This window comes from Psittacula echo (assembly GCF_963264785.1).
Source record: "Psittacula echo genome assembly, chromosome: 18".
NCBI classification, from domain to species: domain Eukaryota; kingdom Metazoa; phylum Chordata; class Aves; order Psittaciformes; family Psittacidae; genus Psittacula; species Psittacula echo.
This window is the reverse complement of record NC_137754.1, coordinates 2,575,784-2,602,801: the sequence shown is the minus strand read 5'-3', so window position 1 is coordinate 2,602,801 and position 27,018 is coordinate 2,575,784. Positions and strand designations below refer to the sequence as shown.

At 45.1% G+C, this 27,018-nt stretch overlaps 1 protein-coding gene across 1 annotated transcript in view; it reads right to left on the bottom strand.

The window, feature by feature from the left end:
• Positions 1 to 4,271: 4,271 nt before the first annotated feature.
• POU2F3 (POU class 2 homeobox 3) overlaps positions 4,272 to 27,018 on the bottom strand; it is a gene marked incomplete at both ends in the record, with an annotated part of 40,073 nt that continues 17,326 nt past the window's right edge. Inside the window, 10 exons of the mRNA XM_080631734.1 lie at positions 4,272 to 4,311; positions 5,252 to 5,384; positions 5,978 to 6,044; positions 7,484 to 7,645; positions 9,305 to 9,441; positions 10,323 to 10,464; positions 10,851 to 11,033; positions 11,153 to 11,235; positions 14,420 to 14,522; positions 15,776 to 15,880. Coding sequence (XP_080487860.1) covers positions 4,272 to 4,311; positions 5,252 to 5,384; positions 5,978 to 6,044; positions 7,484 to 7,645; positions 9,305 to 9,441; positions 10,323 to 10,464; positions 10,851 to 11,033; positions 11,153 to 11,235; positions 14,420 to 14,522; positions 15,776 to 15,880 — 1,155 coding nt within the window. The remainder of the gene's footprint in view (positions 4,312 to 5,251; positions 5,385 to 5,977; positions 6,045 to 7,483; positions 7,646 to 9,304; positions 9,442 to 10,322; positions 10,465 to 10,850; positions 11,034 to 11,152; positions 11,236 to 14,419; positions 14,523 to 15,775; positions 15,881 to 27,018) is intronic.

Below are 27,018 nucleotides of genomic sequence, written 5' to 3'. Positions count from 1 at the left end.
TGAGTCCTAATGATGGAGGAGCTCTTCTCCTCAGGAGAAGAGAAGGGACAGAGAGCATGGAGACTGTTCTGGCACAGGGCTGCTTTGGGAGCAGGTCAGGTTGGCCAGGAGATGATGTGAGTTCTTATAACCACTATGAGGCACATCTGCAGTGAGCAATTGTTCCCAGCATTGTTTCTCTATGGCTGTGGAAGGTGACTCTTAGTCTTGGAAAGCTGGAATTTCCTGCTCTGTGTGTTTTTATTCCCTTAGATGCTCCTGTGAGACTGGAAGTGTTCCTAGAAGCCAGGGATACCCCTTCCAACTATAGCTTTTTGTCAAACAAACAAGCTGCTGATGTTTATTTTCCTATTCAGCACCAGTTTATCAATAAATCTGAGCGCCTCATTATTGTGTTTATAAACTTTAGAGTGGAGATTGACTCTCATGATGTGTTTGCACAACACCTGGCACAGCTTGGCTTTGAGCTCAGCTGCGATACTAATGTGCAGATACCGTTATTCAGCATTTAATGCGCTTGCAATTCCCCTCCCAGCTCTCAGAAATAATATCCCAAAATGTATGAAATGCTGCTTTGGTGGAAGCCAATTACTTAGAGGGATTTCTGAAGATTACATTGATTAGTCCTTGTCTGGTAAGAGCCAGATGATCTTGATGCATCTTCTCTATGCTATAAGAGTGTATACATGTACAGCAACTATAATTGTAAAGAGTTAGCTGCCTTTCACAACTTTAGTTTTGGTCTCTTTTGACAAAGAGGCTCCAAAACCGAGAGTTGAAGTAGACTGTGAACTGAATGTGAAATCAGCAGCCAAGTTACAGCTCGGCTCTCAGGTATAGGATTAATGCAAGAATGCTAGGGCTATGAGGCTATAAGAATGGTCGCTTTGAGCTTTTAAACTATTGCTTATAAACTATGAAATAACTTGTGATTTTTCACAATAGAAATGAGCTGGTAACTAGAGCTTTACTAAGGGTCAGTGTAGTAAGAGTATTCTATTGTGGCTGGCAGCAGAATCAGCTGTAATGTTCATCATCCATCAACTATGCTGTTTAGCACTGGGAGGAAGGACGGACTATCAACACCATCATCTAATGGGGATTTAGTAATTTGCCCAAGATCACGCAGGAAGTAAAATAATATAGGGTGGTGCAAAGGTACAAATTGGTGGTTTAAATCTGTTCTTCCTGTCTGCTAATCTTTAAAGGAAAAGAGAAGAAAAAGGGCAGAAAGAAAAGGGAAAGGAAGTGTAACTGTCTTAGCAGTGTGCCATCCTGTGATGTACTTGTGGCCATTATGTAGAGTGGTAACTTGAAGAAGATCTATATTTTAGGAGGAAGAGGCTGGAGCAAGATCCCTTCCACCCCTCTTTTTCATCCCTGGCCAGGGCTGCTGTTTGGTCAAAATCCAGGTCCTACTGACTTTATTCATAGCATTGCAGCATGGTGAACAGTCACATCCAAATCACTTCGCAGCCTGGTATGAAAAGACATCATTCGTTTCATCCTCCTCTTACCGTGTTGGCCAGCCCTCACAGGAGCTCAAGAGAGGTGGTTCAATGAAAGGCCTGAAAGTAAAGGCAGCTCTTTGAGGCAGGGGTTATGAATTTGCCAGCTCTCACCTATACCTGTCCTGTAGGACTCACAGCATCTCTTCCCCAAGGGCCCATAGCAATGCCCCTCGCCCCACTCAACAGGGGAAAGCATGATTGAGTCGTCAATGTACATTGGCTCACCTTAATCCACTGTGGGTTTTATGCCAGCCCAGACAGAGACAGGAGAAGAGAATTCCTATTCCAACCCTTCTACCTGCACATGAGTACAGGTCATACCCCACCAGCCTCCAGGACAGTTCAATGCATAGGCTCATATGAAATTAATCAGGGAAAATACTTAAGTGCAGTAGCAACCTCAGTTCTCTATCCAGTAACAAAGATCCTGCGTGTGAATAAAAACTGGTTCCAGTCCATGGGTGTTTTGAAACAGCACAGAGGTAGCTGAGCTTAAACGCAGTCGTCGCAGCACTACAATCCTGTTGTAGGATCATTCTCTTGGCTGGAGGAGAATGTGTTTTCTCTTCAAGAACCCTGTGATTAAGGCACACCATAGAGGAATTTGTCATGTTTAATTCCTGTCACTCTAGCTGTAGAAGACAGGGAAGTTCTCACAAGGAAGTCTCTGATAGAGACAGTAATAAGACCTTAAGAACACTGCCAATCCACCCGCGCAGCTGTACCGAGCCTGTCACAGCTCCTCTTCACAATGATTATATTCCAATAGTTCATTACACATCTCTATATGTAGTGGGAAAGCAATGGAACACAAGGCTTGAAATCAATCCTCCCAGCATGCAAGAAAAGAAAGGCAGAAAGAAGGGCCATAGCAACCAGGAGAGTAGGATTAATACTTCCCGTCTGGATGTCTTTTTTTCCTTAGCATGTTTTTAAATCACACCAGATTTTGTTGCCCCAAAACAAAAGTTTCCTTTAATTTTAATGTTTCCATTGAAAAACAGATACGATGAAAGTGTTTTGAGTTAGAGGTGAATGAGTGGTGACGGGGAAGGCAGGAAGCAGAAATACAGTTTTTCCCTTGTTTATGTTATGGCATTTTGGAAAAAACCAAAACCAAAATAAACCCCAATTTAATTATTAAAAAAAAAAAAAAAAGAGATTTTTTTCATTTCTATTTCCCCAAAACCTGCTACCCTCTCTTTTCCAGTTGTCATTATCAGTGTCTGCTTCTGTAACAAAACCTTATACTTAAAGCAACAACTGCTGTTCTAGATCAACACGTGTATAGGGCTCAATACTTTGTGTGAAGGTAGCTGAGAAACTCTTAAGGTTCACAAACTCCCTATAGCAATGATTCATCATGATGAGTAGGATAAGAAACATCAATATTTCCCCCCCAGCAATGAAAAAGGATATTTATTTTTTTAAAAAAAAGCTCACATTTTACCTAAAAAAAGGCATCAGGAAAAAAAAAAGGCTCCTCAAAAATATCTATTTACAATACCAGGTACTCATTTACTCTAGTTCCACTGAATTCATTACTTGTACCCATAGACAACTTGACCAGGGGTAGGTGTTACTCAAATCTACTTTAAAGATCTGCCTCTTTTCAAAGGGACAGTTGCAAAGTAACTGCAATTTCCCTGGTAATACGCCGTGAAAGGTGAAGTTTCCTACACTTTGGCATCTCATGAAGTTCAGAACCACTTGAACACACAGACCTCTATATTCACACCTGAGCAGTACAACTTGTCCCCCTGGAACAGAAGAGCATGCTGCAGAGAACAGGCAAGCTACATGACTTACAGTTCAGGAAAGGCCAGAACACAAGCACACCTCTACTCCAGGTTGGTTTTGTTTGGTATCAGATAGAACCCAAAGGATGAATGAAAGCAAAAGGGAAGGTCAAGACTAATCCTTGTCCCATCAAATCCATACAAACTGCTTCTGTGTGCAATGGAGTCAGAAACCCAAGGTCTGCAAACAGTGACATCCTCCAGTGGGGCATTGAGGCCAGTTGTGAACAATAACAAGACCTGGACACAGATTTTGCAAAAGACAACCATTTTTTTTGAAGGAAAAAAATAAGAAGGCTCTAAAATATTAATTAAAAAAAATAAAAAGGAGAAAGAAAACTGGGGAGGAAAAAAAGCCCCTTTAGAAAGAGAACAGAATGGCTCAAAGCAAAGCAAGTTTGGTAGTGGGTAAAGAACAGTGCCGTTAACCTTGGCGGTCTGTTGAAGACCAAGGCTCACAGCTAGACACAGGTCTCTGGTGAAATGAACTGGGTAACCTCGGCTCAGTTTGAGGGTTTATGGTATGTGTGCGTGATAGTATCAGCATGATAGACCCTTCTTATGGGAAGCTCTGAAATGAGCGAGAGGGGAAAAAGAGGGTCCTGACACAGAAATCCTTCCAGATCAGAGATTGCCAGGCAATCCAGTGTGAATGCAGAGATTTGCAAGCAGAGGGCAGTGTTTCATGCTAATAGTGCTAAGCAAGGGCTCATTCTTGAAGTGAATGCCTGGAAGAGTATTATAATGTCACTGTTGGCGTCGAGAATCCTTGGGGAAGGTCAGCTGCAGTTTGAGTCCCTGGAGAGTTCTGCTGCTATGGGCTCCCTTAAACAAGACCTTCATTTGGCAGCATTTTGAAGGCACTGGAACACCAGATGTTGCCCCAAGCATTGTTCCTAGAGAAGTTGGTCCATAGCTAGAAGTCAGAGCTCCTTTTACACATGGTGGAGGAGGAGTCATCTCAGTGGAGGTAGGTAGGTTGATTCCATCGGTACCAAGATCTGTTTGCAACATAGGGAATAAGAGCTACAATTGCCATGTTGTTAACAGCTTCCCTTTGAAATAAAAGGCATTATTATTCTGTAACCATTGTTTAACTTGGCAGCCAGTGAACGATCCTTTGGGAGCTTATAGCAAAACCCCTGCCTTTCAAAGCAACACCTTCAATTGTGCTCAGGATTTCACATATTACCTGGCTGTTGGACTTCCTCCACGTAAGAGAAGGTCTGATTCACAGCACAGGATGATCTATGACTCAAAGCCCAGCAGCTGTGGGTAAACGCCCTCTGCTCTCTGCTGCCTTCCTATTAACACAGCATTCTTTATGTGATGTAGCAGGAACTACAAGTGCAGAGAGGCCTGAGCAGCTCCGACTGTAGCAAAGGCACATTCTTTGAAATAACCACAAGTGCTCTGAGCCTATATGTGTGGCTTAAAGCTTTTGCAGCATCTAAATGCAGGGTAGAGGAAAATCTTTGTTCTTATTTCATTTGCCACCATGGAATAGTTTTTCTGCAGCAGTCCCAAGTTATTCTATTGGGTGGCACTGCAGGAGAGGAAAGGGGCTGTGCAGCAGGTTATCCAAGCAGAAACAGCAAAATAAGCTTTGCTCTGCTTCCTCCACACAAGGAGCTAGTTTAGGACAGTCCTTTGGGACTGTGTTTCCATTCAGTCCTTCCTTTCCCTGTCCTTTTTTAACCAGCACGGGGTTTTGTTTAGAAAAAACTTGATTTACTATTTGTCTTCAAGATGAAAAATAGCTATATCTCAAGAAGCTTCAGGTTAGATATGAAGCTTTATGTAAGAGCATGCCACCATGTAGCTCCATGTTGCTGGACTCTCTAAGGGCATTCATATTCTTCTCTAAGGTCCCTTTGCTTTTCTCCCCAGCCCTCCCGATTCCTTTGCCAAGGAGCAAGCTGTGATCCCCCAGTGCCTTACCCTGAAGAGTTGAAACCAGTAGAGTTCATTGCAGCTTTGGAGTTGCTCTGGGCTGTGCCGGGGCTGCTGGCATGGAGTGCACTGCCAGGGGACGAGGGCCTGCTGGAGTTCCCTGGGGAACACGATGATGTTACTGCGTAGCAGAGAAAGCAGAATAAAACCGGGATCTCCTTTTCCTGCCTCGGACAGCCCAAGCCCAAACGGTCCCATCATATCTCGTACCCATCCTGTTGTTCATCTCATTCACTGCCTGCCCTGCAGCAGCAAGGCAGAATCTGTGCCCCAGCCACAGAGAAACAGGGTGGGCTCCAGTACTGCTGCTTCTGTAGTACTTGATCTCTATTAGTGTGAATCACGCTTCTCAAAGGAGATCTGACAATGTTCTGCTGAAGAAATGCAGTAACCAGTAACCTACCCCCAAGCACTCCTCTTGTTTGGCTTCTAGGTGTGCCTGGCTCCCGAACCTAAACACCCCAATAAAATTTGCCTAGGATTATCCTGGGAATGTTATCATGCCTGGGAAACTTTCCATGCCTTTGTTCCAGCCAAGAGACAGTCTCAGCTGTTTTTATCCCTTGTACATTAATTGTATGGGGTTACTTTCCCTGACCAAACCCAAGGGTCTTAAGTGGCCTGCAAATGTGACCTAGAAACCAAATAGTCAGAGAGCTAGAGCAGAGGAAGGAGGGAAGGAATGGTGAGTGAGGCAGGTTTCTCAAGGCTTACCAGTCCCAGGCATGGTGTTATGCACTGGATTGACGGAGAGGGGCCCCAAGGACCCTGAGGTAGAGACCTAAAGAGAAACAGAAGCAAACAGTAAGCAGTTGGCACTGTGACGGTATAGATCATAAAGCACCACTTCTTTCTCATTCCCTTTAAGTGTCTGGGCTCCCAGGTAGACTTCTTAGCCACATCTAAAGCTCCCAGAGATATTTCTATTCACACACTAGTGTAAAAGCACCATTCCCATATCCAGGGCCATGGAAAGAAACCAGAATGAGTATTACATGTGCCTGAAACTCTATGTATATGTCTAAATTTGTGGATCAGCCATGGAAAACACTGAAAATATCAAACATAACCCAAGCTTTCTGGAAATCACAAGATCCGGTTGGTAGGAGCTGCTGCCCTTTAGGTGTTTCACACTGGATGTTCCCAGTTGAAACTTCCCAGCTCACCCTGGTCTCGAGTACAAATAATCCCTTTTCCTTCAAGGAGCTCATGATGGGTGAGAATTCTCAGGTGACAATTAGTAATTTGGTGCCTGCAATCAAAGCGAGCCTAGGGCATTCGTTGTTCAGCTGCGATACTTGAACTCGACGTTGCTCACAATGACTGATGAGCAAAGGGCATGCTTTGTACAACGTGTTCACAGGGAAATTATTCACCAAAGCGACTGCTTCAGAAATTCATGGCTTGCAAGCAGCGTTTTGTGTCTCTGACTGTAAACCCAATGTGTTGTGCAACAAGTGACCAAGCTCCTTGTGATGTTTTTCCTGCCTTCTGATGGAGAACTCAAAAACCCAGATTTCAAGATAAAATACTGCTTGCAAATATGTATTCTGCCTCCCACTCATATGTGCTTCAGCACTAAACACCGTTGGGAGGTTCCTGCTGCTTTTATATGTGGAAGCAACCATTAAGCAGCAGAAATGCAATAGTAGCTTGTTATCCACAGTAGCCACTGACATTAGGTTACAAGGATGCGCTTTCACCATCTCTCCATAGTCTCTCCTTTCCTCATCTTTCCTGACTTGCCAAGGTGTGAATGCACAGCATAAGAGGACAATTATTCCACAGAATGCTGATTCCTCCTCCATTGGCATTGGAAAGCTTTTATTTACCAGTCTCAGGATTGAAAGTTTTGGGATAGCACCTCTATTCGGATAAATTACCTACACTTAAACTGACCTTCTAGGAAACACACATTTTCTTTCTATTGTTCACTAATAGAGTAAAAGTAAATGCTCTGTAAGTGTGGGCATGAGATTCCATTAAAGTTGTGATGCGGATTATATGTGCAATCCGTGGCTAGCCCACCTGCCTCTCTGCACATTCCTGGAGATACAGTCACCCACCGCACTGTGAAGTGGCCTTGCCAGCAACTGAGGGACTTGTGTGTACAAGGAAATGTCCTGTTTCCTTTTCCAGCAAACCCTGCTGCATTCCTCCCTCCCTTTTCCCTTCTTGTTTGAGCTGCAATGCAGAACTCCTTAATCCACAGCCCCTCACCAGTCTGGAGTTGTAGATGGGTGATTTGATGGGGGATGGTATTGGGCAGCTGATCCTTTTTTCCTTCTGACGCCGGTTGCAGAACCAGACCCGAACCACCTCCTTCTCCATGGAGAGCTGCTCTGCTATCAAGGATATCTCCTCCGAACTGGGCTTGGGGTTCTGCTGAGAAAGGGCAAGAGGTTAAAGAAAGTCCCAAAGAGCTGTAATTTACAGCATCAATGAAGGCTGGAAAGGCAGAGGACAACAGGGTGGGGTTGTCTGTAAACTGGGGAGGGGACAAAATCTGCTTCTAAATCAAAGGGTAAATATTTGGGTGGGAGATTATGTTCTGTGAACCAGCAAGTGCCTCTGAATCAACATCAAGTCTCATGGAAGCAGTGGGGGGTGAGTCACGGTACCTGGACCTGTTATTGCATAAGGCACCATGCTCTTTGATCTTAACAGCACCCTAAATCATTGCCGGGGGGGAAGCTTATGGCTGTTGGTGGTCTTATCACTACATAGGACACACAAGCTCCAAGTGCTGTTTGTACACCAACCTGCAGCATCTCAAGAAAGCCATTTCATCTATTCATAGAATAGTTAGGGATGGAAAGGACCTTAAGATCATCCAGTTCCAACCCCCCTGCTATGGGCAAGGAGACCACACACTAGACCATGTCACCCAAGGCTCCATCCAACCTGGCCTTGAACACTGCCAGGGATGGAGCATTCACAACTTCCTTGGGCAACCCATTCCAGTGCCTCACCACCCTTACAGTGAAGAACTTCTCCCTTATATCTAACCTAAACTTCCCCTCTTTAAGTTTGAACCCATCACCCCTTGTCTTATCACTACAGTCCCTAATGAAGAGTCCCTCCCCAGCATCCTTGTAGCCCCCTTCAGATACTGGAAGGCTGCTATGAGGTCTCTACGCAGCTTCTCTTCTCCAGGCTGAACAGTTCCAGCTTTATTCTCTTTCTCCCTCCATCTGTCATTTATAAAAGGAAGCAATAGTACTTATCCTTTCTTCTGAGTCACTTATTGTCTGCTGCATTTGACAGCATTTAGCTCTGTGGGTTTTGATCTGAGTTGGAGACTCGAGGGTCAAAAATACCTAGCATGGAGATGCCAAGACAGTTCTCCACTTCCAAACAATGGCTCATACTAGCTAAAAAAAAGAGGTACCCATAAAGATATGACAGTGAGTGTCTTCTATTCTCATTAACAGCCTTAGGAGGAAATTGTGATATGATCAGATATGAGGGAGAAATCAATTAAAAACAAGGGCTGATCAAAAGCAGTTTTGATGAGCATTTTTCAATGCCCAGTTTAGTCATACTGATTTCAAGCTCTGTTTGCTCTCTGCAGTGATTTTTTTCTTTTAAAATCTTGATGCTTAAAAAGTAAAAGGCTCCACTTGCGAAGTGATTCAGCAGCAATTAATGGAGCAGCTACTTCTGTGGTCTCACAAGACCTGCTTAATGGGGCATCGTTTCCATGCCACAACGTGGCTGCACTGTTCCTCTGATACAAGATCACAACTCGGAGAGAGAAGGGTGCAGGAAATCAGCTTTGGTTATGGCACTGGTCAGTGAATGATAATGAGGAGCTGTGGGGTTGAAACTAATTCCTTTAAAACTCCATTTATCAAGGAAATAATGGGATCTTATTTCTTTGGGTTTGACACTTTTCCTGTTAACCCCCTTTCTTTTAACCTGCTATTAAAGCAAGCAAACAAACAAGATCTCGCTTTTTGAGGATTCAGTGCTACTATGACCTAGCAAATGCCAAACTCAAAAGAGAGTCCACAACACATGGAAGGATTTTCCCCTCACATCTTGAAATCTTTTCTCCAGCGTAGAGCGAATGTTGGTCTCAATGCTGGTTCGCTTCTTTCTTTTCCGTCCAAACATCTCATTCACTGAGGGGTAGGAGTTGGGAGTGCTCATGGAAGAATCTAAAGGAGCAGATTCTGGGGAAAGAAGGAGATCATCAAGAAGATAATGAGTTATGTTCACTCCTAGAGCCTTTCTGTGAAATATGGCACCTCTTTAAGTAAAACGTTCCTACATTGTGTCCTTCCTCTGGTGATGATTAAAATTGCTCTGACAGTCCCAAATCCATTAATGATAGCGTCCAAATCAGGAAAGAAATAGGAATGCTAAAGTTTTAATCAACACGCTAGATTTCCTTTTCCAGCTTGATTTCCAGCCTGCTCTGATAGGAACCAGGCATTTCCAAGTTCCTTGATTTCACACAGTTAAAGATATTGACTTAAACCACATGGATCAGGTCTCATGTAGCCGAGACACCTCCTGACCTGAAAAATTGGTCAACTCCCATAGGGTTGCGTGAAGCACATTAGACTAATGCCATTCCTAGACCGGTTTGCAGCCAGCAGAGGACATCAGCCTAATCCTGCTCCTACTGGGGATTCCCCTTGCAGTGATACCTTCCTTTTTTAATTGCTGCCTAAGGGCTGATCTCTGAGCACTTTAGTAGGAGTCTCTTCCTATTCTGACAACTTACATAGGGAGGGACTGAATGGACTAGCCCAGTGATTCACCCCAGGCCATGCAACAGAGCAAGAGGTGATGCAGAAAGTGACTGGCCCAAACTCTAAGTCACAATGTGAATCCCATACTGCCAGGGAGAAAGGACAGATGTGGTTTGATATCTAGGCAGCTCTGCAACCTGCTGTGTGATTCACAAAGTAGTCTATTACCAGCTCAGCTATGGATATGAGAGATCTTAGCTCCAGCTTTGATTTTCCTGGCTTTTATTGGAGGTTCTCAGGTGGATCCTCTCATCCTGGCCAAGGCTGATGGCATTTCTACACATAATGTCACCTACCTGCATCACTCAGCCACTTCTCAAGCAGGGGTTTGAGCTTGCACATATTCTTAAAGCTCAGGTTGAGAGCCTCGAAGCGGGAAATGGTGGTCTGGCTGAAGTCATTGCCATAAAGCTTCCCCATGGCAAGTCCAACATCACCCTGCCAGAGAAGATCCAAATCACAACATGAGCTCAGAAAACCTCTTGACAGCTTCCTGCTGCCAAACCTCCTCTCAGGTTGTTTCCAGAATAGAATCAGCCTGGTTTCCAAGGCCTGCCTTCCAAAGAAAGTGAATACTTTTCCCATGGGAATCTGCCCTACACTCCTGAGTCTTTTTATATTGAAGAAGGTGCAGTAATGAGATCACGGTAATGAAATACCTGGAAGGGCTTGTCTGTCATGTGCTTGGAAGGGGATTCTCCAAAGGAAGCTAAACTGTACCTAATCCAGCCCTCCCTCCACCCGTACCTCTGCCACAAGCTCCCCCAGCCCAACAAGTCAACATCACAAGTGACACCACTCTTCCCACTGACAGGGCTGCTCACCTGCGTGAACCCCAATTTGATTCGCCTTTGTTTGAAAGTCTTAGCAAACTTTTCCAGCTCCTCCAAATCACTGGGCTCCTCAGATGCTCCTGATGGAGTTAGGTGCTTTGCCACTTGCAAATGCTGGGGTACATCCAGGTGGGGTTCAACCGATGAGCCAGGGAGGCCAGAACGACCCACAGCCTGTGAAAATGAAGATGCATAAAGTCACGATGACAGAAAAGTACATTTGGCCTTAATGAAGCAGCACCTTTTGCGGATGGGTGCTTCTCAAGGTGGGATTGTATGTTGGGGCAAGTTACCTGTGATGCCAGGCTGGGGCCCGGCTGGGAGAGGAGAAGGCTGCCTTGTTGCTGAGGGAAGGAGAGGATGTTTGGCTGCAAAGCTGAGGAGACAAAAAGAGAGACATATGTGATCAGATCAGCTCCTTCATCAGCATCTAGGCAGCTGAACATCACCAGGCACCAGAAAGCCTCAGGAAGCTCTCAATGGAAAACATCAGTTAGCTCTTGTTCAAAATATGAGCATTTCAGCCATTACAAATGTGGATGGCTCCAAGTTGGATTATGAGAAAGAAAAGGTTATTTCCATGGCTTTTTAGCCTGAAAGGGATTACTACAATAATGATATAGGTAAAATATCCATTGATCCCTGCACGTAGCTCATTAATCTAAGGCTGAACTAAGGCGCAGACATTTTACATAGACACCTAACTTTGATTTTAGATGCCAAGCAGCAGAGAAGTTACTACCTCCTTAGCAGTGATCTCTCCCAGTGCTTAATCATTGCAGCTTTTAGAAGAGTGCATCTTCTTCCCAATATAAGCTTTTCTGACTCCAACCTTCAGCGCTGATCTTGTTAAAAGAAATCATCCTGATCCTACAGTTAATCTCATGAGCCTACCCCACTTTGCTTTCTACTCTACATTTCATTTTGAAGCATCATTTCGAAGCCATCTGACCCTTTCTTTTCTACTCTACTGTATTTCAAATAAATTGAATTTCTGTTGGAATATATAAGCTGACAGAAAATGATGAAAGGAAAAAAGAAGGGAAATCTATAAAACTAACAAAACCCAGTATTTATAGAGACTGCATAATTGTTTAGTTGACAAACTGCCTAGTACAAGCCTACATCTCTTACAAGCAATGCCCTAAAGGATTAAGTAGTGACCAAAGCAGCGTAGTTCCCTAGAAATGCAGTCAGATTCTTCAAGTCTGTTGTGGGTGAAGCCTATAGAATTCAGTGAGGATTTATAACCTGTCTTGAAACAGTCAATATATTCTATTGATTGCGAGTGACAGTCACAGGGAAGCTATACAAATTTATGGACTTCTGCTAAAAAAACTGGGAAAAATATCTCCAGAATCAATCACTCCCCCCTTTCTGACTTCCCTCTTTTAATTTAGATCTGAATGTGCAGGATCCCATTTATTTATTTAGATTGGAGCTTCAATAAGCCTTCCCTAATGCTGGAACAACTTTGAATTTCAAATGCAGGCTGGTAATGAGGTGCACATTTTGAACAGTGAAGGTAATTAATCACTGGAATGGCTTGCCTAGGGACATGGCAGATGCTCTGTCATTTGGAGTCTTTAAAATCATGATTGAACACCTTTGCAAAAGCAAAGCTCTAGCTCAAATGAAAATGATGGGCTGGAGTCAGGAATCACCGGTTTGGCAGCTGATGGATGGGACCAAGGCTGTGTTTTCCTAAGATGAAGACTTCAGCAGCAATATTTTGGCTGACAGTATTCCCAGCATCTACCTGGCTGCTTGCTTCCGTCTTCACAGTACAGAGCTCTCACCTCCTTATTTAGGTGCACCAGCATTAGCTGCTTTAAGGGCTGCACAATAATCACATCAGAGCATAATTAATCAGATCTGGGGACAGATCTGGCTTAAAACCAGCATGAAAACACAAAAAAAACAAACCAAAATGTGTCCCCTCTTGGGAAGGTTAAGCCCACAGCCACGTCCCTTTGGCCATGAAACCCATGAACTGATGTACCCATCACTCAGATCTCAGGAACATCAAGGGTTTTCCATGATGGCCTGAGGGACAACTTCAGGAATATTTCATGCATCTCTTTGGTATGTAGAATGCTCCACTGTATCTGTAGCAAGCAGCTAATTCCACAAAAACAGTCTGTGCCTTCACCTTCACTCCCCACTGGCTGTGATTGCACATGGCAAAGGATCATTGAAACTTGGCAATCATCTGTTCCACTGGAAGTGCTCTTGCACAGAAAGCTGGAAAATCCAGTCTTTGTCAAGTTTGGAACCGAACAGGGTCATGGCCAAGCAAGTGTCCATGCGTTTGAGGGGTTATAGCTACCAAAGGAAGTCACTTAACAGAAAAAACTCACTCTTTATAGAAATGACTCCTGTTTTGCAGTATAATGTTTCCTATTATACATGAATAAAAGCGGGCAGTAAGCAAAAGATTATCCTGACCCTGTCATTTCAAACAAACTAAATACTAGATTATTGGGAAATATACATCAAGTAGTTTCTTTATACATCACTCAGCATCATTTGGCTGAGAAAAGAGTTTATATGCTGCCAAAGACAAATAGGTTTCCCACCTGCCTATAATAAACATTTTCTATTGGGGCTTATGTATCGGTAGATTCAAGTTGCAGAGATTTTAAGGTTTTAAATCTGAATTTTGGGTCATGTGGAGGGACCTCTGTGCTGGAATAAATAAAGAATGTGAGAGAAGGACCCAAGTCCCTGTCTGTCAGGTTATGAATCAAAGCCTATGTTTGTCTGTCCTCAAGCAGCATAAAACTTTACCAATGGCATGCTTGTATCCCCGTTGTTGGAGAAATGCCATTAAAATCGACAGTAAAAATAGAAACACAGGGACTTTCTCTAGTAGTGAGTTCAGTCCTCACAACTTCCATCCCTTTCATGGGTCTGATTACACTGTGTTTCAGAAGTAGTTCTACCTGCTGTCCTCCTCCATGGCTTGGAGCAAGATTTGAGAACAACTACTGGCAACTCCAAACCTCTCAGCTCTCATCCCTAGGTTTCTCCTAGCTAGGTTAGACCTATTTGTTCTAGTGCCAGCACCATCCTTCCTATAAAGCAGCTCAGTTCCATCCATGGATTTACTCCTTCTAAGGTACTTGAGATCAACTCAACCTCCCATCGGTTTTCTGCATGAAATGAAGAGCGCTAACCCAGCGATCCTGGGAGCACAGGCAGGCTGCAACTGCTCCCCAAGGAGCAGGCTCCTTGCCCTTTTCCTGAAAGCCATCCGGAATTCCAGAGGTGGGATCCCTACCAAGCCTGCGAAGAGCGGCCCCAAGGTGGCACTCTTGGCGCACGCAAGTCACAGGTGCCAGGAGCATCTCTGGAATTGGACCCTTCCCGCAGCAACTACACACGTAGGGAATCATCCCAGGCATGGGAAACAGCATCCAGTAACGTACAGGGTAAAGACACCATCATGCTTGGATAAGGTAACAGACCAGATTAAAAGCAACAGCAAAGAGAAGAGAGGTTTTCCCTAGATAAGTATCTGCTTATAACAACACCCCTTCAGCTTTTATTGCTCTTACCTTGTTGCCCGGCCTGTGACTGAGACAGAAGAAACTGGGGAACTGACTGCATATGACCAGGAAGCAATACAAGCTGCTGCAAGGTGTGAAGAGAGCTCATATCCTATGGGGGGGGAAAACAAAGGGAAGAACAAAACTCAGATGTCTGCTCTTCATACAGCATACAGAGGTGCTGGCAATCAAAACCTGGTTGTCAGAAACCACAGGGAAACCTTTGGGATTCCAGTTTCTTCCAGATGATTTGGAGAGGGAACTCCCTAAAATTACACAGTGAAGCGCAACTGACTGTCCCATCTCACCGAGAGCCTGCTTTCCATGGAAGGCTGGTTTCCCAGGTAGCCATGTACTGGCATGGGAAAGAAGCAGTGCCCAACAGACCCTGATTCTCTGCACCTATAGCAAACACACTGTAATGAACACAGTGACCAGACCTAAAAGTGTTTCCTGATCTTTGCCTGGAGGAAATGATATGCATCCAGCAGATCAGGCAATAGGTACTGAGAGATTAGGATTACATGCTAACTCCCTGTCACATTACTGGGGTCCCAGTCCCAGGACCTTTACTGGGAGTAGGGGATAAGAGTTTGCATTTGCTTGGGATAGACACAGCCACACACATGCAGATGCCCCAGTAAAACCAACTGTTCAGAGGTACATTTTTAAAGGGACTCATTGCTCAATCAGATGAGCTCTTTGAGCTTCTCAAGAACTGTTTTGAAGCTTTAGGGAAATTGAACAGTGCCAGATTTCGTAAGGGATCTGAATACCCTGCAAAAGAATAGGGAAGATAAATACTACTGATTACTGAGCAGTTCTGTGGCCTTCTGGCTTCTAACTCACACTAGCTTTTAGCAAGAGTTAAGTGCTCAACTCCTATTTTATACCTTAGGAAAACATCCCTCAAGGAATTTGTTTTCTGGTGTAAATCAACTTGAGGCAATATACTCAAGGATGAATATACTGGTTCACATCAAGAGTTACTCTAGCTGAGCATCCTATCTCCAACTATGGCATTAACCAGATGTTCACAAAAGAGAAAGCAAGCATATCTAACGCTTCCCCTTGGTGTTGTCTCAACCTCCAGTTATTTTCAGTTCAAGAGATTTCCTGAGTTTGCCTACTCAGTAAACCCTCAAAGGAAATCATTTTCAAGTACGTGTCCAGTCTACCTTGGAGCCCATGTATAACCTTCTATGGAAAAGAAAGAGGCTGAGGAGGAAACTGACTTTTGCCAACAGACTCTTCTCCAGTTTAGTGTCCATCATACCCTCAAGCCTCCCCTTGTCAAAATACTAAGTAAGTACCACGAAGTGCTATTTCAGACTTTGGGGTCTGTGAAGCATTGGAATCACTTACCCCTGCAATTTGGCTTCCGGGCATCATTGATGATCCCTGCACAAGGTGACCTGACCTAGGGGGGATTGTAGATTGCAAGGAGTCACTGAGGTCTTCAGTTTTAATCTGAAAAAGAGCAACAGAATTGTAGCATTAGGAAGCAGAGACAAGGGGATGCAGGAGGTGTGGGGTACCTAGAAGGATGAGAGGCAGGAAAGGATTCGGAAGGGGCTCCTTTCAGGGAAAAGTTAAAGGTCAGGGCTCACTGCTTCCATCCCTGGATTTGCAGTAAGTAACATACGATTGTTCCCCCACTTTTGCTCTCCAGTTTATCACATGGACATAGTTTTCCTGCTCTACCAAGCCAAGGGAAGGCTTGCAGTTCACTCTACTAAAATGCATGAATTAAAACACTTCGAGAAGTAATCAAGTTCCAGTGGCTTAGCGAGGTTTAAAGCATGCGAGCGCTTTCCTCAGATGGAGCACTGAGGTATTTTGTGGAGTTATAAAGGAAGACACAAAGCTATTATCCTTTATAGATCACGACTCACAGACCGATGGTGGGGCTGTCTATAGATAGCCTCTCATTTTGTTCTGTGGGTAGGAGAGAATGGTACGAGGTAATGGGAAAGGAAAGGTCATGAAGTAAAAGACCTCAAAAAGCAGTGTAATCTTCCAGACCTGAAAATGCAGCACCCCAGGCACCAAACATTTCTGCTCAGCTTCTATCAGAAAGTGACAAAAACCGTACTCATCTGGCAAAGAAAAAGCCACTTTCTTAGCTAGAACATGCTGTGGAGAAAGAACTGGAAATCTTCACTGATGTCAGCCCTTTATGCAGTGGTCAAAGCTTGACCTACTTTAATGCTCAGGATAGATTCCAGTCTACAAGAAAATTACGACTTCCGAGTCCACATTCTGAAGAGAAGAATTTACCCAGGGACCAGGGCTGAAGAGAACACGGCTGGGGTGGTTTTAGAAGGTTTTAGGTTGATTCCTGAAAGCTGTATGAGGAGTTTCTATGCACAGATACCATGCACAGGAGACAGAAAAGTCATATGGAGATCTTGTAACACATTTCATTTAAAAAGAGATCAAGCAAACAATTTCCAGACGTAGGCTCAATTTATTCCTAAGCATGGCAATGCATGGAACAACATCATGAATCCCATTCCTCATCTAAGCCTTCCTAGCGCAAGAGACAGCTTCGGTTTCCACAAACTGGAAAAAGCAGGACATCATCCGGAAGGAGAAGTCTTGAAAACCCTGTCCATGGGCTCAGCAGTGTAGACTCACTCTTATTATTATGGCTGAACCTCGGCATCTCACATCAAATTACTCCCTAGTCCCCAATGAGGGTCACACTTGGTGGGGTTTTGCGGTGCCGTTGACTTTAGGTCATGCAACCTCCTACCAGCAGAGGGGGACAAGAAATTCAGCTTGTGAAAAGAATGGCCCAAGCAAGTAGTTTTGGTTGAGGGAGGTTTTGTTTCAGTTTGACTCAAGCAAAAGAGCACACAAATCACCACAGGAGCAAAGGAGAAAACACCATCGCAAGAGGCTCATGGCTGCAGTGCAGTGAGCTGGCCACGTAATATTACCCTCTGCATTTTGGAAGGCACTTTGTAAAGGGAAGAGACTTACAACATCTCCCTTCATTACAGCTATAGCTCTGGACACTGCCGAAACTAGTTTTGCAATACTACCAGCTCCTTGCAACAAGAGTTTATACATGCTATGAATTCCAGTTCTTTCCTACCTTTCAGGTTGGCATGATCATCCCTCTTAGCCTCGTGAAAAGAAAAAATCAGATGGAAAGATCTTCTTGATCACTATTGATGCCGATAGGGTCAAAGCTACCAAATGTTAGACAAAAGGCTCAGGAGGATACACCGTTACCCCTGAGCCATCCAGTCATTGCAGGCAAATGGGTTTATGCACGTTTTCCTTTCTGAGGGTGCATTAAAAAGGAGTCATCCGAGCCAAAAAGCAAAAAATAAATTACCCCTCCTTGCAATTCATGCGTATCTGGCTCACACAACGCAGTCATCCAAGTCTGAACAGTCCCAAAAAGAAGAGTTATCCGTGTCTTAGAGAACCAGGCACTTGATCCCGCCTAAGTTATGATCCCAATAGAAGTGGAGTGTTGAAGAAGCACAAGCCATTTCCAAACTGAAATCAATTTTTACAGCTGCCAGGCGGAATGATTTGGAAGGGTTCCAGGGTGAAAGGGGTGTGTAGCTGCATCCCAGCATCGCACAACATGAGAACGGGAGGTGGGTTTGGCAAAGGACCGGTTCCCGATTTAAAAACAACAACATCTCCCACTGCTCCTTCCCCCGTCCCTGGAATTCTCTGGCTCCCTCCTGCACAGTGGGCGGGAACCTGGGTGTTCTTGACAAATCCTTCTCCCCTGCACCTATTTTCATTGGGTTTGGGCTCAAATTTACCTCTCCCTCCTCTTCCTCTCCCCAACAGCTCTGCAGCTGGCTAATGGTTCATTAGCAAAAGTTCAGGGTATATCCAAAACTTTGGGGATGGTTTATGCAAATCCTGCACCTTCATTTTTTCCCTGGCTAAACCGGCAGTATTACCAACTGAACATTAAAAAAACCAAAACCCCAAACCCCAAAAAACCACACACATTGTGGGCGAGGCCACTCAATATCATGAGACTCCCTTAAAATAATGTAAATTTCCAATTAATAAAACAAGGAGAGCAGTTGCCTTCTCCTTTCCCAGTGCATCTGCCTCAGATTTGCAGGCATTTGCTACAAGCATGAGAAAAGTTTTCCTTAAGGAACCAAAAGCAGTTGAAATTATCACAGAATCACCACATGTAGGGATGTGATGAGAACCCTGCTAAAACACTGCAAGTGAGCAACAGTGATTTGGATCCCACTGTGGTTCTTCAGGACCTTGGCTTTACATGATGATCAGCCAGATAAATGGGGAATGAGAAGTCATTGAGAGCAAATCTGAGATTCTGCCCATTGAATTTGATTTGGGGCAATAACACAACCTAAGGAAAATGATCTAAGGAAAAGCTTGGAGAACAGCGGGACCAGGCAACACACTGCAGACACGTCCTGTTCACAGCTCGCAGCTGAAGCGAGGTGCGGAGCCTGGGCTGCTGGCTGCGAATTCAGAGGCACCTTCTTCCCTTTGGGCTGGAGGGGAGTCTCCAGGCAGGGCCGGGAGCAGCTCCGAGCTCCTCCTGAGGAGGTAACGGCAGGTGGCGGCACCGGAACGCGGAGCTAGCGGGGGCTCTGGGAGAGGAAAGGAATCACACTTGCAAATCTCAAGTGGATGTTTTCGCAGCCTTAAAATAGGGTCAGCCGCCCTCAAGCTATCAGGGTGAAAAACACAGGAAGGGTGACTGTGTGGAAAGAGAGTCCTTTCCTTGGCTAGCACATCTGCTGGGCCTGGGCAAGGATGGGTTGTTTCTTCCCTATCGCTGGCCTAAACACAGAAACAAAAAGCAAAACAAACTAAGAAACATATTGAGGGTGATGGAAAGTGATCAAAGCTCTTCAGCTTGCTTGCGTAACCGATTTGTGGAAGGTGTTTCATAAACATTTCATAAGAAGGAGAATTATGAAGAAAACATCTCCCAACCTGCCTGCAATTACTGCACAAACTCTTCCTTACCAGTAGGAAGAAGGGGAGAGGGAAAAAAAAAGTACATCTGTTTTGTAACTGATCTGTGAACTTTTGGCAAGCGTTCGGCTCATGAAAACATCCTGCAGACATATTGAAAGCTGTAAAAAACCAGCCTTACACGAGGAAGTTGCAAAGATTCACCTTAGCAGCTCTGATTTCACCACGTGGAAGGCCATACCCTTCTGACAGACTGACCCACGTTCGATTCAATGAACTGATGGTCAGATCCCATTGGTTGGGCAGGGTGCTGGTTGCAGCCCACCTCTTATAAACCCAGCTTAAACACTGCTCACTGGTAACCTGAATTGGTCTTCCTCACCTATTGGACACCCAAGCAGGCAGCTTGAATGCAGCTCCTTTTGATGAGCACTTCTGATGTAATGTAAGCATTGCTCCGTCATTCACTTCACAAAGGTGGGACCCACTGACTGATTCAGCACCCAGAGCCTTGGATGCTTGCCCCAAATCTAGGTAAGAGATCTCCGTACCCTGCCAGAGTGAGGCCGTTAAAGCCATGTCAGCCTTCTCCAGTACCAGATAGTAGGCAGCAACTGCGGTCATCATTGTGAGATAGAAGACAATCGTATTTGTTGTGTAGTTTCTATTTAGACGGTAACCTCTTTGAAACAGATATTTATCTGCCTTCATATCTGGCTTATCTCATAGTCAGCAACTCACAACTGTTTAAGAGGTTGACTTACTCATATCTATCCCTCCTCCCCTACTGCAGAGTGCTAAGGCTATTTCACTAAGTAGCAGAGGATCAGGTACACACAGACTTAAGGTCTGAACCGATTGTCCCTCACTGAAAACAAACAGCACAGGGCTCAGTCACTCCCAAAGCACTATTCAATACAACAGAGCTGTCTGAAGCTGCCCAAATTGATTTGCCTGAAGTCAAGGGAGGAAGCTTTAAGACAGAAGCAGGTATGAAAACTGAATCCAAGGCTATTGCGCTTAACTAAGCCTTCCCACCTTCCAATGGCATAAGTGTACTTCTCTGTGAATTACCCACACACGTGGGCATCATAAAATAAAAAACACACTAACAATAAATTATAGCAATAATAATAATGGGCTTGCAATTACTATTTCCACATGTACTATCCTGCACATACGGCAAGGCTTAACAGACTTGCAGGGAGAAAGCAGCAAACCCTTATGTATTCACCCTATAACATTTGATGTGCTTTCACAGGGAAGGGGGGGATTATTCAGGAGCAGGCAGCATGACAAAAGGGGAGTTAATCTCATGCTGGATGTCTAAGAGACTATATCCTCAAACTCAGCAATGACAGCACACTGGAACATTAAAATGCAATCCCTAACCTCAACACACCTGCACCGCAGCTATACGAGGCTTTTGACTTTATTAATTGAGGCCTGATCTGATACGCTTTACCCTCTGAGCTTCAGTTCGGGACATGAACAGTTGTGCCTTAGCTGTAGTAAAAGTGGGGGTGGGAAATCAAACTAACAATAAGCAAGCCACATGCTTCCCAAAAGAAAACAAAGAGAACCACGCTCAGCCCTGCATTCACAGGCTTTCTGATGCAGCATTCCTTTAGTGTTTCTGCAGCTAAACAGAGAACAGGGAAAGGAAATAAGCTGCCCCTCTCCCCTGTGCCGACAATAAACCTCAAAATGACCACATGCAGCACAACGGGCTTCAAAAGCAGGTGCTGGGCAAGGGAGGCGAAGAACCAAAACCAGAGATGGGAAGAGCACCTGCCCTGAATGGCCACACTCATATCAGTGCCTGCTCAGTAAGTGCATCCTGACAAAGGGCTGCTCTCCACATTAGAGACTGCAGCCTCTGCAGGAGCATCAGGAGCACAGAAGCTAACTAGTGCTTTTGGAAGGTGATCTGTGTCCAGGGATCACAGAACTAGCAGAAAAATACTGAAAAGCAACCACTTGCAGCATCTTCGCTCTTATTATTTGTACTTGGGCATGTGGCATCTTCTCTGCAAAGGCCTGTGGACATGCCAAACTGGAAATACTTTCAAAAAGGGGAGGAGGATATCCCATTTTCTTGGTCAGAATGGTGAGAACATCCAAACAAAAGCATGGAAAGCAATTTCAGCACCATTAAGGCTGTCAGTTCTCTCATGTCTCCGTTCCAGGACTCTCCCCGCCCCTTCCTCTATAGCCATCCTCAGTCCAGGGGTCCTGCCCTTCCACCCCAACCTTCTCATGCATTGCAGCGCTGCTCCCTGCGTTTCTCTCAATTTCACTTGCCCAACTTCCAAAGCTCTCCAGAGCTCCACCTCTGCCTACACCTTTGTGCTTATCTTCTTTGCTCCCACCCTGGCCTGCATCCCTGCCCCTTTCCTTATCAATCCGATTTCACACACACCAGCCTTCATGGCTTCTCCCATGCCCTCTTGCATGCTCACACAGGTTCCCCAGAGCCTAATCACATTCCTGTTGAAGTCAGCAGCAAAGTTGCCTTATTGGGCTTTTCTGGGGCCAGAACCAGACCCTTCACCATTCTCCTGCATGAAAAATCTCCCCTTTCCATGGATCTCTTCTCTAGAGGGAGGAAACTGTGATTGGTCTGGATTCTCTGTGCCCTCTGGCTTCCAACCAGTCACAAAATATCTAAATACCTGTCACTGCCTCCCTGCTGTACAGTACTGATGTCCCCAGCTCAGTCATCCATGAGGAGGGCAGAGCAATGTCCACCTAACGAGTCATGGAGCAGGTAGCCCTCTCTAGCAGGGCTCTTTCCACCACATCCTGCGTTTGAAAGGAATTAACTTGGAATCAGACAGCTCCCATGACTGAGGCTGGCTCCATCCCAGCTCCACAGGTTTCTCTGATTGGCTCCCAGTAGTTTTGGCACCAGTTGCTGCACCCCAGGGAACTGGGACACAAGAAATGAAGCTAGAGGGATTGCATTAAATACACACAAGTAATGTAATTAAAAAAGAAAGAGAGAGTGAGAAAGATCAACTTTGCTGGAGCATCACAGGTTTTCATTTTGGGTGGAGGGAATAAAGTCTAGATATTGAAGGGAAGAGGGAGCTCAGAGCCAGTTCTTCTCCCAACGTGGTGGCTCTGGGCAACTTCCATGTGTCGGCAAGCAAGGCAAGAGGGTTTCTTGCTAGGATAAACCCAATGTCTGACTCCTAAGGGGCTGAGCTGCCCCGGTTCAGCCCACTGATTTCACATGGAGCGCTAGCAGATCAGCACCTCTGGGAAGGGAGAAAGGGCACTCTGATGTCAGGCTTCCAAAATTAGAGGCCTTGCTTGAAAGCCCATCACCTTCACTTTCTTATGCTATGACTTGCCCTTCTGCAAAATGGGTGTAGGGCCCCACCCTTGCTGGGTGGTGCAGGCTTTTGATTGAATTCTTGGAGCTCACCAGATGAAAGGCCTTCAGGAATTCAGAGTCCTCTCCTTATTACTGGTGAGCCATTCTCCAGCAGGCACAAGAGTCATATCCATGCACAGTAGTTCCTGCAACTCACCGCTTAAAAGGGTGCTGGGCAACCTCAGTAGTGGTTTGACAGTGACAACCATGCCTTGAGCTTAGTTTCTATTACGGACACAATTGTTATGTCCCTCTAGACAGGTCCGTGAAAATAGGGCTTGTCCCCTATGAGCCTAGAAAACATCTCCCAAAGGGTGATAGAAGCCCTGCTGGAGCAGGGAATTTGCACAAAGAGATCTATCTGTCTCTCCCTCATCTCTAAGACAGCTTAGAAATGGCTGTACAAGCTACATTGTCAGTGGACCAAGGCCACAAGAGTAGGAAATACCTTATAAACGCAGGTTGCTCTTAAGCCTCGAGAAGGAAAGCAGGAGTTTATGAACTGACTGCAGCTGGATCTTAAGGACCCAGACACGTCTGAAGCCAATCTGGGTTGCTGTCAACTGTTATTGACTAACATAATCAGCGGTCTCAGTCCACCTCTTGAGAAGAAGTTTTAAAAGGCCAAATCCTCCTTCCTGCTTCCATCCCCCTTTCCCTCACAAGCTTCCCCAGAGACTCAGTGGCCTGTTTTGGAGTTCGTTCCCAGCCATCTCATCTGAGGGCCTCTGCAAGGCGCCAGAGCAAAACCAGCTTGAAGAAGGGGTTCCTCTGCATATCTGTCCTAAGCAAAACAGTGCCATATATAGAAACAGAGGACTTTCCCTCAAGCCAGGGCTTTCTCTGATGTTTTCCCAAAGGGCTGCATTTCAATGGAGAACTAGAACACACATACAAATTTATGCAATCAGTCTGTCCCTAGGACAGAGCAAGGAGACTTCAAAAGGGAAAGGCCAAGGTAGCATTCAGCTTAGATGCAGTGTCAGTAAAGGCAGATACGGGACAGCCGGGCTGATTTCCAGTTCATGAAGGCTCAAGAGATGAAAAGCAGATGCAAGATTTCGGCAGATACCCCGGGGCAACACAGAGAAGAAGAGAGAGTGAAATCTGAATTGATCCCCAGAGGGGAGAAGGAAGCAGGATGTGAACCTCCCCTTGAGAGGAGGGCAAAACAGGACTGGGATGGAAATCTGGAGGGCAGACTGAAACCTGAACTACCCACAGGGAAAAGCCAAGCAGGAACAGAAATGACATCTAGGGAACAAATGAGATTAGGGGGAGGTGGGAACGCAAAGTGGAGTGAAAAACTGAGAGAGATCCCTGGGGGAAGGGAAGCCCTGATTGAGCGAAATTAAATCTGCAGGGAGTTTTGCATCCCAGATATTAATAACAAACTACCTAGCAAGTTAGGCCCTTCTTTCCACCTTCAAAAGGATGGAGGGGAGGAAGAACTTGTCTGTGGTTGAGCACAAGACTATGAATCAGAGAATCAGAGTCCATATACCAGCACTGCTAAGGAGCAGGTCCCTGGATTAAAATACACCTTAATGTCCACGGGCAACTGTCCTATAAAGCATCCATTGATTTCAACAGCAATCACAGTACTCAGCATCCTTGGGAAAAGCCAGGTAGTCAGTCTGTGTCTGCTGCATCTGTAAGGCAGGGTTAAACGCCTCCCTACCTTCCAGAGGCACCAAGGTTCTAAAGTCATCAGCAAAGAACCTTCAGACGTGTGGGTGGAAAGTACCAAACAAGGTCAGAGTGTTATTAATGGCACTGAAAAAGAGCCCCCAGTGATTTTAGATCTCAGGTGCAGTTTGCCCACTCTGATTTCTCATATCATGTTTCTACAGGACATCAGCTATGAAGATCTGAGACAACTCACTGTTACCCCATGTGCAAAACTAAGTGCTGAGCTAATGTATGTAAGAAACACGAGGCCACTTCAATTGCATATCCTATGTTCTTATTTTGTTCGGGATGCTTCTGTTTGTGTTCTGAAGATCTCTCCTGCCCCAGCAATACATCTCCAAGCTACCTATTTCTCCCAGGTAAATCCATCCCAATATCCTACTTCTAGGAAACCTGTGGGAAAGAGATATATATCCTTCTTAAATCCCCTGACTGGTGCAAATTGAAGACAATAAACTGATAGGAGTAAAGAAACAACAGGAAGATTCAAGCTGTGCTCAGCCCAGCCCTGGACTGCTCAAGCACATTAACGCCTGCTTGTCTGTCTTATGGTAAAGTCTCACAGCAGGATCCCCTTCACATTGATACCAATATCAAACCTGTCATTATCATTAAACAAATGATAGCCTGTCTGCAAGGGGTAGCCTTCTGTTGGCGTGAAATTGCACGACATATTTGAATACAGAGCACGTGTACATCCTCCTGAACCTTTCCTGCTCTGGCAGCACGTAACCTTTCAGCTCGATTTCAAGACAGGCATTCTCTTCCAACACAGTGTTTGAGAGCATGAAGGGGCTTGGAGAGCACTTCTCATTCCTTTCTCTGGAAGTAAGGGAGATCTGAGCCTTTGTTCCTCCCTAGCACTCAGAGACTGCATTGCTGCAAGGACCAACAGGTGACACGATCCTACACATCACTTCCTCATGGAAAAGAAGTCAGCGATTCAGCATCTGTGTATTTTCCTCCTCCAGCTGCAGATCGATGCACGGCACTATGTGCGGGGCTATCGTGCACACAAGCCCTGTCATCTCCCAAAACCATCAGCCCTAGCTCCGTATGTGTATTCCAGAAGACAACACAAACTGCAGGCACAGGGTGAATTACCTGGGTCTCTAGAACAGCTCTCTTCAGAGCAACCTACAAAACCAAACAACACACTATTTCCTTAAAGGCTGAACACTGCATATACCAATGGAGAAATAAACCAAACAAGACCTGGTAAGACCGCAGCAGCATCACCACATTAGAGCAGGGAAAAGTTCTTGTTTCAATGCTTTCAGTCTGACCTTCCCCTGGTCCCACACAATGTCCTTTCATGGCAAGACTCTGAGTAAATCTGCAAGTTCCTCAGCTCTGTTCCTGACATGCTCTGGACACGATCCCAAACCATCAAGAAGCAGATGGCCCTATCCAGGTTGCCAGCACTGAAGGTGAAAGTTTATTACTATCTCTTTGCATTTCCCTTGATATAAACAGGAAACAAACAGCATTAGACTCGCTAAATGAAAAGCCAAACCAGATAGGCAAGGCAGAAGATGCTGCTTTTTTCATACACACCCTTTTCCCTCTCATTCACATACAAATTACTGTTGCATCCAGGTGGGAGGAGAGTTTGAAGAGTGGAGGGGGGGGGGGGGAAGAAATGTTTGCCAAATAGGTTGAGGGATCAGAAGGCAGCTTTCTCATAAAGCACAGGGCTGACCCACAAACTGCCTGAAAACCTCAAACTCCACAAGAGTTTCCCTCCTCCCCATTTTCAGGGTGAGTGCAGCCACAGCAGGGAATTGGTAGGCAAGTAAGGGGTCTAACCAGGTCACTCCACCCTGCTCTTCCCGCCTGGAGCGTAACATGGGAGGGAAACAGACCTGAAATGTAGGCCATCTACAAAGACTGGGGGAGAGGCTTAAACGATGTGAGATTTATGATCTTCAAAGTGATTAGCGCCCAGCACTCCAAATAAAGTCAAAGAGAGCTCAGCAGCTCTTGCGTTCGGGATGGAGTTGGGTTTCAAACCATACTTCTTGGCTTCAGCTTGAGAACTTGAATTGCAAGGTAACAAAAAGAAGAAATGCCACCCAAAACCAACCTCAAACCCCAAACCAAAATTAAACCCCCACCAACCTCCACCCCAAATCAAAGAGCTCAGCACCTGATTTCACACGAAAACACTCTGAGATTTCCATATCCCCCCTCTTCCTCTTTCTCGGCGTTTGAAATTTACTTGGTGAATTGAAGATGAATTCACCAATAGCTGAGGTTAACCTGAAACGTGAGTGTATAACCCATGTGCATTTGGGCTCCTCATTTCAAATAGTAGTAATAATAATGGCTCAAGTCTACCCATGGCCTTGTGAGAGCCAAGAGAGGGAGACAAAGAGCCGTTTGCTCATGCTTGTGTCCACTCACATGGACTGTTAACAACCCCAGCCCTGGCATTGCTGGAAGAACATTTCATGTGGGGAATCAAACCAGATTAAAGAAAACCCCCAAACAAAACAAGAACACAACATTAAAATAAGCTTTCTCCCAGGCTTCTGCTTTTTAAACCTCAATAGGTCCCCAGTCAAGTTTGCTGCTCAATGGCACAGAG